The 17,740-nt window shown below is 38.0% G+C and overlaps 1 protein-coding gene across 2 annotated transcripts in view; it reads left to right on the forward strand.

Annotated features, from left to right (window-relative positions):
• Window positions 1-17,475, forward strand: part of LOC106096333 (glyoxylate reductase/hydroxypyruvate reductase) — a 40,453-nt gene extending 22,978 nt beyond the window's left edge. For both annotated transcript variants that reach the window (XM_013264030.2, XM_013264031.2), the window contains exons 2-5: window positions 6,735-7,184; window positions 8,656-8,993; window positions 9,069-9,194; window positions 17,212-17,475. In XM_013264030.2, coding sequence (XP_013119484.2) covers window positions 6,735-7,184; window positions 8,656-8,993; window positions 9,069-9,194; window positions 17,212-17,330 — 1,033 coding nt within the window. In that variant the 3' untranslated portion in view covers window positions 17,331-17,475. The remainder of the gene's footprint in view (window positions 1-6,734; window positions 7,185-8,655; window positions 8,994-9,068; window positions 9,195-17,211) is intronic.
• The last annotated feature ends 265 nt before the right edge of the window (window positions 17,476-17,740 follow it).

Below are 17,740 nucleotides of genomic sequence, written 5' to 3' on the forward strand. Positions count from 1 at the left end.
ATGATTGATTTAGTTAAAAAGCTTCTGGGATGCTTCTTGCGCTTCGTTTTTATAATAAACTAGTCGAACCGGGCCCGCTCCGCTGCGCCTTCTTAATATCTTTTTAGGGTGGGGACACTTCGCCCTGAATGCGGATATCTCTTAATGTAGGCGACATTTACGAGGTAAAATGCCACCCATGGTCATTTAAAAAATTTTCGGACTCGGCTATATAAAAGGGTCCCTTATAATTGAGTTTAAACTTGAATCAGAATGCACTAATTAATGTGTGAGAATTTGCCCCTTCTCGTTTTCTGGTGGTAATGTTCTTCCTTAGGGTAATGTTCTCATTAGGGGAGGGATGGCACCTCAGACATTTCTACCCAAATATAGATATCAAATTCGTGCTGCACTTCCAAATCACTTTAATTTGAAACCCATATTGCCATGGCCGGTAAATATGAACCGTTTGGAGGTTTTTTGCGGGCTGAGGCGGCCACCGGCACTTTGCACTGAAAATAGATATCAAATTCGTTCTATATTCCCAACGGAAACAAAGTTCAGCTTAGGGGGTACTTTAGAGCGCACCCAAAAATCTTGGATCCAAAATTGGATATCAAATTCCTTTTCTACTCTCAAATACCTTTCATTTGAGTACCATATTGTCATAATGGGTCAAATAACCCATTAGACGTATCTTTAGCAGGAAAGGCACCGCCTACACTTGAACGCAAATTTTAATGTAATATTCGTAATCTACTCCCTAATACCTTTCATTTGAGTCTCATATAGCCATGGTCGGCTCATATGCCCATTTGGGGGTATTTGGGGGTGGGCGACCTCCCATTACTTGGCCCTAATGTTTTATGCCATATTTGTAATCTACTGCCTAATACTTTTCGTTTGAGTCCCATAATGACATGAACTTCGAATATATCTGTTTAGAGTTGTTTTGGGGTTGAAGGGGCCCCGCTGGGAATTTGGACCCAAATTTTAATGCGATAATAGTTCCAATACCTTTAATTTGATAGCCTTATTGTGCCCAATTTCGGATATAGCTGGCGTTTTTGGGGTAAGGGGAAAGGTCCGCCTCCACCCAATATCTAAAAATTATATAGCCTTTGTTTCCTTCAAGAAAAACGTGCACAATCTATGAGAATTTTAAGAATGTCGCTTCAGCCAAGTATCAAATAGTCATAATGGGTCTAATGACGTTTTTGAGGGGTTGCATGACCCCCTATACTTCGATCTGATTTTGTATGTCAGATTCGAAATCTACTCCTGAATACCTTTCATTTAAGCCCCATATTGAAATGAACGTCCAATATGTCTGTTTGGGGGAGTTTTGGGGTTGGAGCGGCTCGATGGGTACTTAGACTCAAATTTTAATACCATATGTTTTTGGGGTGACGGTATAGAATTAGCCCCTTCCGTTATCAATCATTTATAAAGCCTATTCCTACTTCCTGACAATATTCGTAATCTGCTCCCGAATACCTTTCATTTGAGTCCCATATTATCATGATGGTCAAATAAAACTATTTTAAGGGGTTTTGGGGCTGGGGCCGCACCGCAGGTACTTGGACCCAATTTTTATTATGAAATTCGTACTCTTTTCATTTGAATCGCATATTGTCCCGATCGGGTAGTAGTATTTACTTTCATTTTCGTTTAATCTAAATCTCCTACTTAGTAAGATTCCTCCAGCTTAACTCTTCTGCACTGTTACAAAAACTACGGTACAACGTCAACATATTTCGATATTATTCAAACCATACCCAACGGCATTAAGCATTCCATATCATTCGTACGGCTACACCTTCAATACCGCATGGCAGCGATAATTAGTACGTTTGTTATCAATTTTATCTCTACTACACATAGTAAGCTGGCATAATCAATACTTCTTAAATAACGCGTCTGCCAGTGGTGTGGTATCTATGTCATGACTCATGGCAATCAGAAACTATCAATGTCATATCCCGAATTCATAGAAACAATCTTTCCTTTCTAATAGCTTTCTCTTTATCATTAGCTCGATCGGCCCACTTTTGGTTAATTTCTATAAAAATCTTTATAACCATTTTTTTGATAATCTATTTAATTAAAATGTATGTATGTTAACATTTTTTATTTCTACGAAAGACGTTTTTTATTTACTTTAATTTACTAATAAATGCCCTTGGCAATAATTTTTGAATTTCGTAAACAATTGAACTGATTCGAGGTGTGTAAAACGAAAGTTCCATTCAATTAGAACGGGAGAGCGGTCAATGACAGACACTCTTTCCTGCCGGCTCTTTTCTCTGGCATAAATTCATTATTCAAAGAGAGAGTCGCATTATATACGCCTTTTCTTACTCAGTAGGGATGCCAATTATGGATATAAAATGGAAACATGCAATGCGGCAGAGACCAAAGAATCTTCTTTCTTATATATAACCAGTAAGGAAGGGCAAAAGTCGGGCGGTGCCGACTTTATAATACTCTACACCTACCTTATAAGTACAATATGGAAGCTATATCCAATTCTGAACCAATTTTGATAGACCTTGGCGAGCAAATATGTTCAAACTGTAAAAACTACGGTGGACAAATGACAACATTATGGCAAATTACCCAAAATCTGAAGAACATCTATAAGAGAACCGATAAATCTGAACAGATTTTGAGCAAACTTCTCAGATATTGTGGTAGTCGTCGAGGAAGACGTTGTGCAAAATTTTGCAAGATTGGTCAATAAATGCGCTTGCAGTGGCTCTTGGAGTGAAAATCGGGCGATTTACCTATATGACAGCTATATCTAAATCTAAGTCGATTTCTATGAAATTCACCATAAATATGTGGAGTAAAAAAAAATCGTTTCTGCCAAATTTCAAGCGAATCGGTTAACAAATGAGTACTTTATTGCAATATATCTCAAAATCGGACGAACATATATATGGGAGCTATATCTAAATCTGAACCGATTTCAAGTAAACTTCTCAGATATTGTGGTAGTCGTCGAGCAAGGCGTTGTACAAAGTTTTGGGAAGATTGGTAAATAAATGCGCTTGAAATGGTTCTATGAGTGAAAATCGGGCGATATATATGTATATATATATAAGAGCTATATCTAAATCTGAACCGATTTCTTTGAAATTCACTACTAATGTCGAGAGTCATAAAAAATCGTTTCTGCCAAATTTCAAGCGAATCGGTTAACAAATGAGTACTTTATTGCAATATATCTCAAAATCGGACGAACATATATATGGGAGCTATATCTAAATCTGAACCGATTTCAAGCAAACTTCTTAGATATTTTGGTAGTCGTTGTACAAAGTTTTGGGAAGATTGGTTAATAAATGCGCTTGAAATGATTCTATGAGTGAAAATCGGGCGATATTTATATGGCAGCTATATCTTAATCTGAACCGATTTCAATGAAATTCACTGCTAATGTCGAGAGTCATAAAAAAATCCTTCATGCCAAATTTCGAGAGAATCGGTTAACAAATGAGCACTTTATTGCAATATTTCTGAAAATCGGACGAACATATATATGGGAGTTATACCTAAATCTGAACCGATTTCAAGTAAACTTCTCAGATATTGTGGTAATCATCGAGGAAAGCGTTGTACAAAAATTTTGAAAAGATTGGTCAATAAATGAGCTTGCAATGGCTCTTGGAGTGAAAATCGGGCTGTATATATTTTGGTTTGCCCAAATAGTAATTGCGGATTTTTTAAAAGAAATTAAATGCATTTTTAATAAAACTTAGAATGAACTTTAATCAAATATACCTTTTTTAAATTTTTTTCTAAAGCAAGCTAAAAGTAACAGCTGATAACTGACAGAAGAAAGAATGCAATTACAGAGTCACAAGCTGTGAAAAAATTTGTGAACGCCGACTATATGAAAAATCCGCAATTACTTTTTGGGCAACCCAATATATAAGAGCTATATCTAAATCTGAACCGATTTCTATGAAATTCACTACTAATGTCGAGAGTCATAAAAAAATCCTTCATGCCAAATTTCGAGAGAATCGGTTAACAAATGACCATTTTATTGCATTATTTCTGCAAATCGGACGAACATATATATGGGAGATATATGCAAATCTGAACCGATTTTTCCAATTTCAATAGGTTTCGTCTCTAAGCCGAAAAAGATGCCTGTACCAAATTTGAAGACGATCGGATGAAAATTGCGACTTGTAGTTTGTACACAAATTTACATGGACAGACGGACAGACAGACAGACGGACATAGCTAAATCGAATCAGAAAGTGATTCTGAGTCGATCGGTGTACAATGGGTCTCTCTCTCTCTTCTTTTTGTGTGTTACAAACAAATGCACTAAGTTATAATACCCTGTACCACTAAAGTGGTGTAGGGTATAAAAATCAATTTGTGTTTGTTTGTCGGTTCCTTATACACTCAAAAACGGTAAACCGATTTTCTTGAAATTTTCACAGATGATCCCGTGGTGAAAATAGGGTACTAAATTTGTTGATATCTGAAGGGGGGGCGGACCCTCCCCCCTTCCCTAATTTTCAGAAACGCCAGATCTCGGAGTTGGGTGGTGCGATTTAAGTGAAATTTTGTGTGCTCTCTTATAGTAATCTAAAAACAAAAATTTGGTATCCAAATTTCGGATGGGGTACCTAGGGGGGCCGCCCCACCCCCCAAAAACCTACCAAATGTATATTTAGACCAATCACGACAATATGGGACTCAAATGAAAGGTATTTAGGACAAGAAAATGTATCTGATATCCAATTGTCAGACCAAGTGTTTGGGGGACGACCCCAACCCCCAAAACACCTCTAAATCGGACACATTTACCGACCATGGCGATAGGGGATTCAAATAAAAGGTATTTGCGAGTATAATGCTAATATGGTATCCAAAATTTGTAACAAGTTTCTGGGGTTCTAACCCTTCCCCAAAACACCCTCCAAACAGGACTTATTTACTGACCATGTCAATCGGGGGCTTAAATAAAAGCCATTTTAGTGCAGAATACGAATCAGATATTCAAATGTGAGACCAAGTGTTCGGGGGGCCGTCCCTCCCCAAAAGACCCTCAAAACAGGACTTATTTACTGACCATGGGAATATGGGGCTTAAATAAAAGGTATTTGAGTGTAGAATACTAATCTGATATCCAGATGTAGGACCAAATTTTTGGGGGCCGCTCATCCCCGAGAACATCCCCCAAAGAGGACAAATTTACGGCCATAGCTATATGGGGCTCAAAAGAAAGGTCTTTGAAATTAAAGCATGAATCTGATATCAATATTCGGGAAAAATTGTCTATGGGGCCATCGCACCCCCATAACACCACCTATATATGAAGTATTTGCTGACCATTGCAGTATGGGGCTCTAATAAGAGGTATTTTAGAGTAGAATACGAATCTGATATATATTTTTAAGGTAAAGTCATTGAATGGCCGCCCCATCTTCCAAAACACCCCCCAAACCGGTCATATTTGCCGACTATGGAAATATGGGGCTCAAGTGAAAGGTATTTGGGAGTAAACCACGATTCTGATATCAACATTCGGGACCAACTGTCTAGCGGGCGTCCCACCACCATAACAACCCCCAAACAGAACGTAGAAAAGATAATTTGGGTCTTCAAGCCCCTACCCCAAACCGGACACAGCGAAATCGGACAATAAACCCGCTTTTGATGGGTTTAAGGCCCTTTATTGGACAATAAACCCGCTTTTGATGGGTTTAAGGCCCTTTATTGGAATATTGGTCTATATGGTAACTATGTCTTAATAGAGTCAGATCTAGAACATATTCTGGTCGGATGGCGGGAGGCTTAATACAAGTCACTGTAAATAAATGCAGCTTTTAAGGTTTCCAGACCCTAATGCGGTAGAACAGTCTATATGGCAGCTATATCTTAATATAGTCTGATCTGAACCATATTTGAGTCGGATATCGGAAGGCTTAAAGTAACTCACTCTTTAAAATTTCAGTGAAATCGGGTAAAAATTCAGCTTTTATTGGCTTCAGATATACTATATGGGGTCTTAGACGAATATTTCGTGGAGTTACAAACAAAATGACCCATCCTATGGTGGAGGGTATAAAAAATCATTTAATTGTGAGCACCCAGAATTTCAGGTTTTTGAAAATAAAAGTTGGGGAGTCGCCCCTTTCGGGTAAAAAAATAAAGTGTCCTATTTTCACCGAAGGGCTTTACTCTACATTGTATGAAAATTTAAGAAAAATCAGTTCAGCATACAAGCAAACAAAAAATTGGCAACTCTTTTGGCTTTGTCTGGTGATATAGTGCCAAGAAATTCACCTCTTAATAATCAACTCACTTCTCTCAATGTTGTGTCAGCTTTCGGAAAGCTTTACCTTACCAATGAAAAGTTTATTTTCAAATCTTTTAACGAAACTAAAAATCAAGTTCAAAAGTTTATCTCAAAAAGCTGTGGCATAGCAAGTTCTAGGCCTCTTCTTGTCCATGGACATTGGCAGCAGCAGCGGTGGTAGCATTTACAGCTTGGAACATGGGTATGCTGATCACTGCCGCAAACAAACGCTGCCAATGGAGTGAATTAAAAGAACCTTCAGAAACCCAAAGTAAATCAGTTGCTTGTGGCATTTGGAGCCTTTCACATAGACTTTAAATTTGAGTATTGGAGAAAAAATTAATACGAAAATGATAAAAATAAATTTTTTGCTATCGATTTTAATTTTTGGTTCTGCGATTTCCTTAAATCATGCTGCTCGTGGCAGAAGTAAAAACACCATGCCCCAAACCAAAGTGGAAAGTGCCGAATCAACGGAATCAAGCGAAGAGGTCACCTACAAGGTTTTGGTTACCCACCCTGAGGTGCCCAAAGAAGCTTTGGACTTAATGGGCCGTGGCTGTCAGCTGATTATGTGCAATAGTCTACCTGCAAATCGCAGCGAAATTTTGGAAAAGGCCAAGGGAGTTCATGGCATGTTCTGGGCTACCTACCTTCCATTGGATAAAGAGGTATTGGATGCTGCCGGTCCCCAATTGAAATCGATTTCAACCATGTCGGCAGGCATAGATCATGTTGATGTGCCCGAATTGAAGAAACGTAAAATTCCCTTGGGCCATACACCTACTGTCTTAAATTACGCAGTGGCTGATACAGCCATGGGTTTGATGTTGGCAGCAGCTCGCAGATTCCATGAAGGACGCAATAAAATTGATAGGTAAGTGAGAGCTAAGAAAAACAGTGTAAATTTGTGAATAATCTCTTCACATATATACTTGATTAAGTAATGATGTTCTGGGAAAGTATGCCTGTCTAGCATAGCGTGATAGCAATTTTAATCTTTAAGTATACATAAATAACTTTTAGTGGATTTTGTTGCGTCTGATGTTTTGCTCAATATCTCAATTTCAATGTTTGGGGTCACAATCGAAGCGAGATAGAATCATTACACTCAACAAAATTTGTTGTTAGCTAAAAAAGGTTGCTAAAGCAACAGTATTGTCTGCTGAAAAAGAGGAAAGCATTCATGACTGCTATTTTAGTGAGCTTAAGTTTGTTGTTTTCGCAAACATTTCGGTCTGCTATTCACATCTGTCAGAAACTATTTAAGGCTGCTAGTAAAGGCATATTATTGCGGAGTCAACAATTATTTGTTGCGAAGATATGTTATTTTTTATTTCATTTCATATCATTTTATTTTATTTTACTTTATTTTATTTTATTTTATTTTATTTTATTTTATTTTATTTTATTTTATTTTATTTTATTTTATTTTATTTTATTTTATTTCATTTTATTTTATTTTATTTTATTTTATTTTATTTTATTTTATTTTATTTTATTTAATTTTATTTAATTTTATTTTTTTTTTATTTTATTTTATTTTATTTTATTTTATTTTATTTTATTTTATTTTTTTATTTTATTTTATTTTCTTTTATTTTATTTTATTTTATTTTATTTTATTTTATTTTATTTTATTTTATTTTATTTTATTTTATTTTATTTTATTTTATTTTATTTTATTTTATTTTATTTTATTTTATTTTATTTTATTTTATTTTATTTTATTTTATTTTATTTTATTTTATTTTATTTTATTTTATTTTGTTTTATTTTATTTTATTTTATTTTATTTTATTTTATTTTATTTTATTTTATTTTATTTTATTTTATTTTGTTTTGCTTTATTTCATTTTATTTTATTTCATTTCAATTTATTTCATTTTATTTCATTTCATTATATTTCATTTCATTATATTTCATTTCACGTCATTTCATTTCATTGCATTCCATACCTTTTCATACAATTTAATTGCATTTCATTCCTTTCCATTTCATTTCATTTCATATCATTTTATTTGAAATTCATTTAATATCATTCCATATCATTTCATTCCATTTCATTTCATTCCATTCCATTTCATCTCATTGCATTCCATTTCATCTCTTTTCATTCCATTTAATCTCATTTCATTTCTTTTCATTTCATTCCATTTTATTCCATTTCATTTCTTTTCTTTTCATTTCATTTCATTTCATTTCATTTCATTTCATTTCATTTCTTTTCTTTTCATTTCATTTCTTTTCTTTTCATTTCATTTCTTTTCATTTCTTTTCTTTTCATTTCATATCATATTTTTTTTCTATCCTACCATTTAATATGTCGATTCTATTTTTTATTTTAGTTCCACTTGGGAAAACTATCATATCGAATGGATGTGGGGCCAAGATATTCGTGATGCCACTGTTGGCTTCTATGGTTTTGGCGGTATTGGTCAAGCCATTGCCCAACGCCTCAAGGGTTTCGATATTGATAGCATCATCTATACCACACGCAAGCGTGTAGCCAAGGATATCGAAAAGGAATATAATGCTGCCAAAGTATCGTTTGATGAGCTGTTGGCTCAAAGTGATATCCTTTTCATAGCTACTCCCTTGACCCCCGAAACTGAGGGTGTCTTTAACAAGACCACCTTCTCTAAGATGAAGAAGACTGCTGTCTTGATCAACATTGCCAGAGGCCGTAAGTTTTTCAATATTTATTTGCCATGTTAAGGGGCTTAATTCTCTTTTTCTCTTTTTGAAACCCAATTTTTAGAAATTATTAATCAAGATGACCTGTATACCGCCTTGAAGAACAATCAAATCTTTTCCGCTGGCCTTGATGTTGTGTATCCTGAGCCCTTGCCTGCTAAAGACAAGCTATTGACGTTGCCTAATGTTGGTAAGTTAGAAGTAGAGAAGTTAATAAGGAAATAAGTACAAAGAGTGAAGTTAGGATATCCACCACTTTGGATTTATTTTCTCCCCCTATTTTATTATATGTCCATTCGTGGGGTGTTTTAGATTTTATTTGATTCAAGTGCCAAAAACTTTCAAACAAGTCATAGTTTCAATGAAATCGGGTAATAAATCCGCCTTTTATTGAATTAAGACCCTAAATTGGAAGATCGTTTTATATGGCAGCTATATCTAAGTATAGTCTGATCTGAATCATATTCTGGTCGGTTGACGGGAGGCTTATTATAAGCCACTGTTTCAAATTTTAGCAAAATCGGTTAATAAATGCAGCCATTGGGCTTAAGACCCTCAAAGGATTGATCAGTCTATATGGCAAAACTCAATCTGGACCATATTTAGGTGGGATATTGGGAGTTTTAATACAACTCACTTTTTCAAAATCCAATGAAATGGGATAATAAATGCCCTTTTTATGGTCTTTCTAACCCAATGTCATCAGATCGGCCTAAATGGGAGCTACATCGAAATATGGTCCGATGTGTACCATTTCCGGTTGAATCGACGAGAGGCCTAATCCAACTCGTTGTTCTCAATTTTAGCGAAATAAGGTAATAAATGAGGATTTTATCGGCTTAAGAACCTAAATCGGCAGATCGGTCTATATGGCAGCTATATCGAAATATGGTTCGATGTGGACCATTTCCGGTTGATTCACTCCCTCATACCCCCATTTTCAAAAACACCACATTTCGGAGATGGGTACACCGATTTAAACCAAATTTTGCATGACACCTTATGGTGGTCCAAGAACGAAATATAAAAGGTTGGGGTCCAATAACCTGGGGCGACGCTCTATCCCAAAATCCATCCGAACGCACATGTTTACCGATTGGGACAATATGGGTATCAAATAAAAGGTATTTTAGAATAGAATACGAACTTGGCATAAAAATTTCACACTTAGTATCGGGGGGTTCCCCATCCCCAAAAACACCAACCAAAAGGACCCTTTTACCGCCTTGGGCAATATGGGTATCAAATAAAAGGTATTTAAAAGAAGAGTACAAATCTGATATACAAATTTATTCCTTGGTGTCTGAGGGGCCTCCCCAAAAGCCCCCGTAGGACATATTTACCGATTGAAACTATATGGGACTCAAATAAAAGGTATTCGGGAGTTAAATACGAATATGGTATTAGAAATTGGGTCCAAGTACCTTGGAGGCCGCCCCAGGCCCAAAACTGCCTCAAAAATAGCGCTCAAAATCAAAATTGAACCGATCGGGACAATATGGGATTCAAATGAAAGGTATATGGGAGTAAAGTTCTAATATGATATTTCAAATAGGGTCCAAGTACCTAGCGAGCCGTCCAAGCCCAAAACCAACCCAAAAGTACCGCCAAAAATCTAAGAGGATCGATCGGGCCAATGTGGGACTCGAATGAAAGGTTTTCGGGGTATCTAAAGGTCGCCCAAAGAGTACCACCCAAAATAAAAAATGGACCGGTCGGAACACTATAGAACCCCAATGAAAGTTTTTCTAGAGTAGAGTATGAATATGATATTAAGATTTGGGTCTAAGTATCTGGGGAGCCATTCCAAGCCCAAAACCGCCCAAAATCAAAGTGAACCGATTGGGACAATATGGGACTCAAATGAAAGCTATTCGGGAGTGAAATACGAATATGATGTCAAAAATGTTATTGAAGGGCGCCACGCCTGTGCAAATTTTTACAATTATTGTTAATAGATTAGGTTAAGGTTGAAAGGGTAGCCCACCATGTTAAGATGAGTTCACTCTGTGGCCAGTCTGACCTATGATGAAAGGGTAATGAAAAAGTGAGAAATATGAGAAAATATACACTCTCCGTCACGTATTTCGAAGTTCGAAGTTAAGTTCACTCGTGGGCCAGCTTGTCCTATGGTGAAAGGGAAATGAAAAAGTGAGAAATTCAGAAAATATACACTCTCCGTCATTTCGCACTCACTGTGCTAGAATCCACGGCTTCGAGAGCCACCATATATCCTGATTTCAAAGACTATAAATCCCTTCCCAGAATTTCTATTGCTGCTATCGTTATGACACAGACCTCTGCCTGAAAGAGCATACACTCGTCCGGCAGACTCACCGACATAACGATTGTGTGTTTGTCGGAGTATAGCCCCAATCCATTCATTGTTTCCATCTTAGAACAACTATCATTCTCTTCAAACACCAGTAGTCGCCTCCCAATCCTCTTTCCATGGAAAGTGAATAAGGAAATAATTTTTTAAATAGGTCTCGATATCAGATAGTCTAAAACCTGTATGCCTGTCGCATGCATAGTGTCCTGAAGGGAACCCTTAACCATATTCTGTCTTCTTCAGCATGCCAAGTTTCCTCAGCCTAAGCGCAACCTTGACGTCACAGCTACGAATATAGACCTTGATATGTTGCATTTATAGCATTGCGATCATTCTCATGCCATTTCTCTTATGATCCAACAGTTTTCGTTTACCTCTAGGTTCCAGAGAATCGGCGAGAACCCCATTCGCTGAGGCGTTCCCCTTATCACTAGTCGTTTGAACACGCTCTCTCCGAAGTCCACGTTAGTAATGCTGCCACGTAACATACAGTCCGTCCACCGAAAGAAACTCGGTTGGACCCCTGTGCGGTTCAGAGCGGTGACTGTCGATCCATGTCCTCAATATTCCCCCTCAATATTTTGGATGGACGCTATCGCGTACTACTTCACTTGGAGGGCACGTTGTGTCTTTGAGGAATGCCTGAAATTCTCTGACGGCTGACCCTTCTTCACATTCCGGTCTACATTGCTAATAATATTGTTTTGTGTCTAATGTCAAATGCTATGTTTTGTAATAAGCATAATTGCCTTCGGCGAAATCGGACAATAAATGCGCCTTTTATGGGCCCAAGACCTTAAATCGAGTGATCGGTCTATATGGTAGCTATATCTAAATCTGGACTGATCGGAACCAAATTGAAGAAGGATGTCGAGTGGCCTAACAAAACTTAATGCCTCAAATTTTGGCAAAATCGGACATTAAATGCGCCTTTTATGGGATAAAACTTCAAATCGGGAGATTGGTCTATATGGTAGCTATATCCAAATCTGAACCGATCTGGGCCAACTTGAATATGGATGTCGAAGGGACTAACACAACTCACTGTGCCAAATATCGGCGAAATCGGACAATAAATTCGCCTTTTATGGGCCTTAAATCGAGTGATCGGTCTATATGGTAGCTATAACTAAATCTGGACTGATCAGAACCAAATTGAAGAAGGATGTCGAGTGGCCTAACAAAACTTACTGCCCCAAATTTTGGCAAAATCGGACATTAAATGCGCCTTTTATGGGATAAAACTTTAAATCGGGAGATTGGTCTATATGGCAGCTATATCCAAATCTGAACCGATCTGGGCCAAATTGAAGAACGATGTCGAGGGGCCTAACACAACTCACAGTGCCAAATATCGGCGAAATCGGACAATAAATGCGCCTTTTATTGGCCTAAGACCTTAAATCGAATGATCGGTCTTTATGGTAGCTATATCCAAATCTGGACTGATCGGAACCAAATTGAAGAAGGATGTCGAGTGGCCTAACAAAACCTACTGCCCCAAATGTTGGCAAAATCGGACATTAAATGCGCCTTTTATGGGATAAAACTTTAAATCGGGAGATTGGTCTATATGGTAGCTATATCCAAACCTGAACCAATCTGGGCCAAATTGAAGAACGATGTCGAGGGGCCTAACACAACTCACTGTCCCAAATTTCGGCGACATTGGACCATAAATGCGCCTTTTATGGGCCCAAGACCTTATATCGAGAGATCGGTCTATATGGTAGCTATATCCAAATCTGGAGTAATCGGAACCAAATTGAAGGAGGATGTCGAGTGGCCTAACAAAACTTACTGCCCCAAATTTCAGCGAAATCAGACATTAAATGCGCCTTTTATGGGATAAAACTTTAAATAGGGAGATTGGTCTATATGGTAGCTATATCCAAATCTGAACCGGTCTGGGCCAAATTGAAGAACGATGTCGAGGGGCCTAACACAACTCACTGTCCCAAATATCGGCGAAATCGGACAATAAATGCGCCTTTTATGGGTCCAAGACCTTATATCGAGAGATCGGTCTATATAGTAGCTATATCCAAATCTGGACCGATCGAAGCCAAATTTGAAGAGGGATGTCGAGTGGCCTAACAAAACTCACTGTTCCAAATTTCAGCACAAACGGATAATAAATTTGGCTTTTTTAAGGCCTAAGACCTTAAATCGGCGGATCGGTCTATATGGGGGCTATATCAAGTTATGGTCCAATATAGCCCATCTTCGAACTTAACCTGCTTATGGACAAAAACAGAATCTGTGTAAGGTTTCAGCTCGATATCTCTATTTTTAAAAACTGTAGCGATATTTCAATAGACAGTGGGACGGACATGTCTAGATCGTTTTAGATGTTTACGCTGATCAAGAATATATATAATTTATAGGGTCGCAAATGGATATTTCGGTGTGTTGCAGACGGAATGACCAAATGAATATACTCCCAAACTTCGGAAGTGGGTATAAAAAGAGAGAACAGAGCCTTGTGGTACACCTGAGATTTATTTTGTATTGATCAGAAGAGAACCCTTCTACAACACCTCGAATAGTACGATTTTCTAGAAATCTCGATATAAATCGGGCGAAGTCATGACCGACACCATATGCGACAAGCTTTGATAGGAGCGCACCATGCCAGACCTTATCTACTGCCTTGGATATATGCTGCGCCACGATCTTACTCTCACCAAACTGGTGTATAGATTAACTCTTTCATTCCGATAGAAACGCCATCAGGTCGCCGAAGAGCGATTTCGGCGGAACCCATATTGTTGGTCACTAAGAAGGCCCTTGGACTCAAGATACATCACAAGAAGGTGGTTGACCATGCTCTCCATAACCTTAGAAAGCGCGGAGCATATGGCGATTGGCCCATAATTCCCAGGGTTGTTTGCAGCAACCCTTCTTAGGTATCGGCTGAACGTTCGCAACCTTCCAACACGCTGGGTAGACTACCGCACAATATGCATGGTTCAAAAGGTTGCGCAATGGATGGGCAAGCCGAAGCACACTTGCAAAAAACAAGTGTCGATATGCCATCGGGACCCGGGGATTTCTTTAAGTCGAGATCTGCAAGAACCCTTTTGACTCCACGTGCTCCAAATAATATCCGAGGCATCAAACTCGATACGCTCTCAGGTCTGTGACTATTTGGTCATCTTTGACGAGAGCCGGGATAGCCTATGAGTTGCCCCTAACTCTTTTCACAAATTACCAATGAAGCTCTTGCATTCCCTTGGAGAAGCAATAACTCTGGCACTTAGACGTTGTTCGTGAAGATATTTCTTGCGTCTAAATACCCTGGCACACGAAGTTCTTGCCTGTTTGCGCCATAGAGGGTGAAAAAGAAGAACAGTTGGTTTCTGCTTAGTCTTCCCAATACCGGTAAAAAAAACTCGCTTTAAAGACACAACCTGTTCAATGTATTCCAATTGGATTCACATTGAGGGTTGCAACATTTTCGGGTTTTTATACCCTCCACCCTAGGATGGGGATATACAAATTTCGTCATTCTGTTTGTAACTCCACGAAGAATTCGTCTCAGACCCCATAAAGTATATATATATATATTCCTGATCGTCTGGAAATTTTATGTCGATCTAGCCATATCCGTCCGTCTGTCCGTTCATCGGTCTGTCTGTCGAAAGCACACTAACTTTCGAAGAAGTAAAGCTAGCCGCTTGAAATTTTGCACAAATACTTCTTGTTAGCGTAGTCGGTCCATGTTTTGATATAGCTCCCATATAAACCGATCTTGGGTCTTGATTTCTTGAGCCTCTAGAAGGCGCAATTCTTATCCGATTTTATTGCAATTTTGCACGTAGTGTTTTGGTATTACTTTCAACAATTGTGCCAAGTATGGTTAAAATCGGTCAATAACCTGATATAGCTGTCATATAAACCGGTCTGGGATCTTGACTTCTTGAGCCAATAGAGGACGCAATTTTAGTCCAATTTGACTGAAATTTTGCACGAGGTGTTTTGGAATCACATCCAAGAACTATGCTAAGTATGGTTCAAATCGGTCAATAACCTAATAAAGCTGTCATATAAACCGATTCGGGGTCTTGACTTCTTGAGCCTCTGTAGGGCGCAATTCTTAACCGATATCGCTGGAATTTTGCATATAGTGTTTTGTTATGACTTTTACCAACTGTGCCAGGTATGATTTAAATCAGTTCATAATCTGATATAGCTGCCATATAAACCGATCTTGGGTCTTGACTTCTTGAGCCTCTAGAGTGCGCAATTCTTATCCGATTTGGCTGCAATTTTGCACGACGTGTTTCGTTATGACTTTCAACAATTGTGCCAAGTATGGTTTAAATCGGTCAATAACCTGATATAGCTGTCATATAAACCGGTCTGGGATCATGACTTCTTGAGTTAATAGAGGACGCAATTTTAGTCCAATTTGACTGAAATTTTGCACGAGGTGTTTTGGGATAACATCCAAGAACTATGCTAAGTATGGTTCAAATCGGTCCATAACCTGATAAAGCTGTCATACAAACCGATCCGGGGTCTTGACTTCTTGAGCCTCTAGAAGGAGCAATTCTTATCCGAATTGGCTGAAATTTTGCACGACGTGTTTCGTTATGACTTTCAATAACTGTGCAATTTTTGGTTCAAATCGGTTCAGAACCTGATATAGCTGCCATATAAACCGATCTGGGATCTTGACTTCTTGAGCCTCTATAGGGCGCAGTTATTATCGTATTTGGTTGACATTTTTTCAACATGACCTTCAAAATACGTGTGAAATATGGTCTGAATCGGTCTATAGCCTAAGACAGCTCCCCTATAAAACGACTTTTTTTCTGCTACAATTGCACAACTTCCATGGTGCACATGATTCTGTGCATGTGTTGGAAGTTGTATTGATGGCTTCGAACGCTAGACAACGGCAAGGCCTCTAGCTGTTGCTCCGTCTCATAGTGGTTGGTGTGTGTTGCTATCTCTGGCTTTTCTTTTCCATTTGCAAAGAAAAGCTCCGATCATTGAGCTCGTCTCAAAAGAGAAACAAACAAAATTCAACTTTTGTCGTTAAGGATTGTAAATGGGGCCATATCGGTCCACATTAAGATATAACACCCATGTATACAGATCTCCCGATTACATTTCTTAAGGCTCTAGATAGCGCCATTATCTTTCGATTTGGCTGAAATTAGGAGCATTGACAGTTTTTGTGCACAGTGACTGTTTCAATGATTTTCAACATACGTGCAAAATATCCTCTGAATCAGTCCATTATCTTGAGTCCCTATATTGCGCAATTCGTATGCGATTTGGTTGAAATACTGCACAATGGCATCTCACATTTGCCTAGCACTAGTCAGGCTAATTGCCTGTGATTATGGAGTTCTATCTGCAAATTGCAAATTTTGCCCATTAACATTCCACTAAGGAACAGGGGCAAACTTCTCACATATCAATGAGTGCAGTTCGATTCAAGTTTAAGCTCAATGATAAGAGGCCTACTTTTTATAGACGAGTCCGAACGGCGTGCCGCAGTGCGACACCTCTTTGGAGATAAGTTTTACATGGCATAGTACCTCACAAATGGAGGGGAAAACCACCGCTGAAATATTTGGTTTTTTCTATTGGTCTCGCCAGGATTCGAACCCAGGCGTTCAGCGTCATAGGTGGACATGCTAACGTCTGCGCTACGGTGGCCTTATAAAGTTCTATCTAGGCTCTCGTTAAATGTTATTTTAACTCAACATCCTTGATAACCCAATTCTTTTTTTCTTTCCCATCTTAAACTGACACACTGTCTTATATAAAAGTTTCTGGAAATTGTTCCCAATAATTTATTCTATACAAGTTTTGTTTAAGAATTTTTTCTTCATTTCACTTTTTTCTTGTCTTGCAGTCATTACTCCACACATTGGCTCCGCTACCAAGCGCACGCGCACTGACATGGCTACGATTGCTGCTCACAATGTCTTGAGGGGTTTGGTTGGTCAACCCATGCTGTCACCGGCATATTAAGCAAACGGGTTAATTGGGCTACCACAGAACTGGTTTCAGGAAGCATATATTCAGGTTCATGTCAAGAAATACAGAACAAAGTAACAATGTACTGTAAATATTTGATCTGATTTTCAGTGTTGCAATAAATAAATTCAAACAACAATTGCTGTTTTAATAAATTTACAATGTTTAGAGTTGGTGGCATAAGGAAATTGAAGCTTTTTTTTCTGTTAAACAGGCTTTTGGTAATTCTTGCCATACAAACTTGATATATGATCACAAAGGTTTACATCGTTAGGTAAATGTTATCTGACATAACAGTCAGGCAATGGCACTTAGAATTTTGCAAACTATCGTAGACTCTAATTTCCCTCTTAGCTAACATCTTGAAGATTTTTTTCTTCCTTGGTGCTTTTAAAAACTACATG

This window comes from Stomoxys calcitrans, chromosome 3 (genome assembly GCF_963082655.1).
Source record: "Stomoxys calcitrans chromosome 3, idStoCalc2.1, whole genome shotgun sequence".
Classification (NCBI taxonomy): Eukaryota; Metazoa; Arthropoda; class Insecta; order Diptera; family Muscidae; genus Stomoxys; species Stomoxys calcitrans.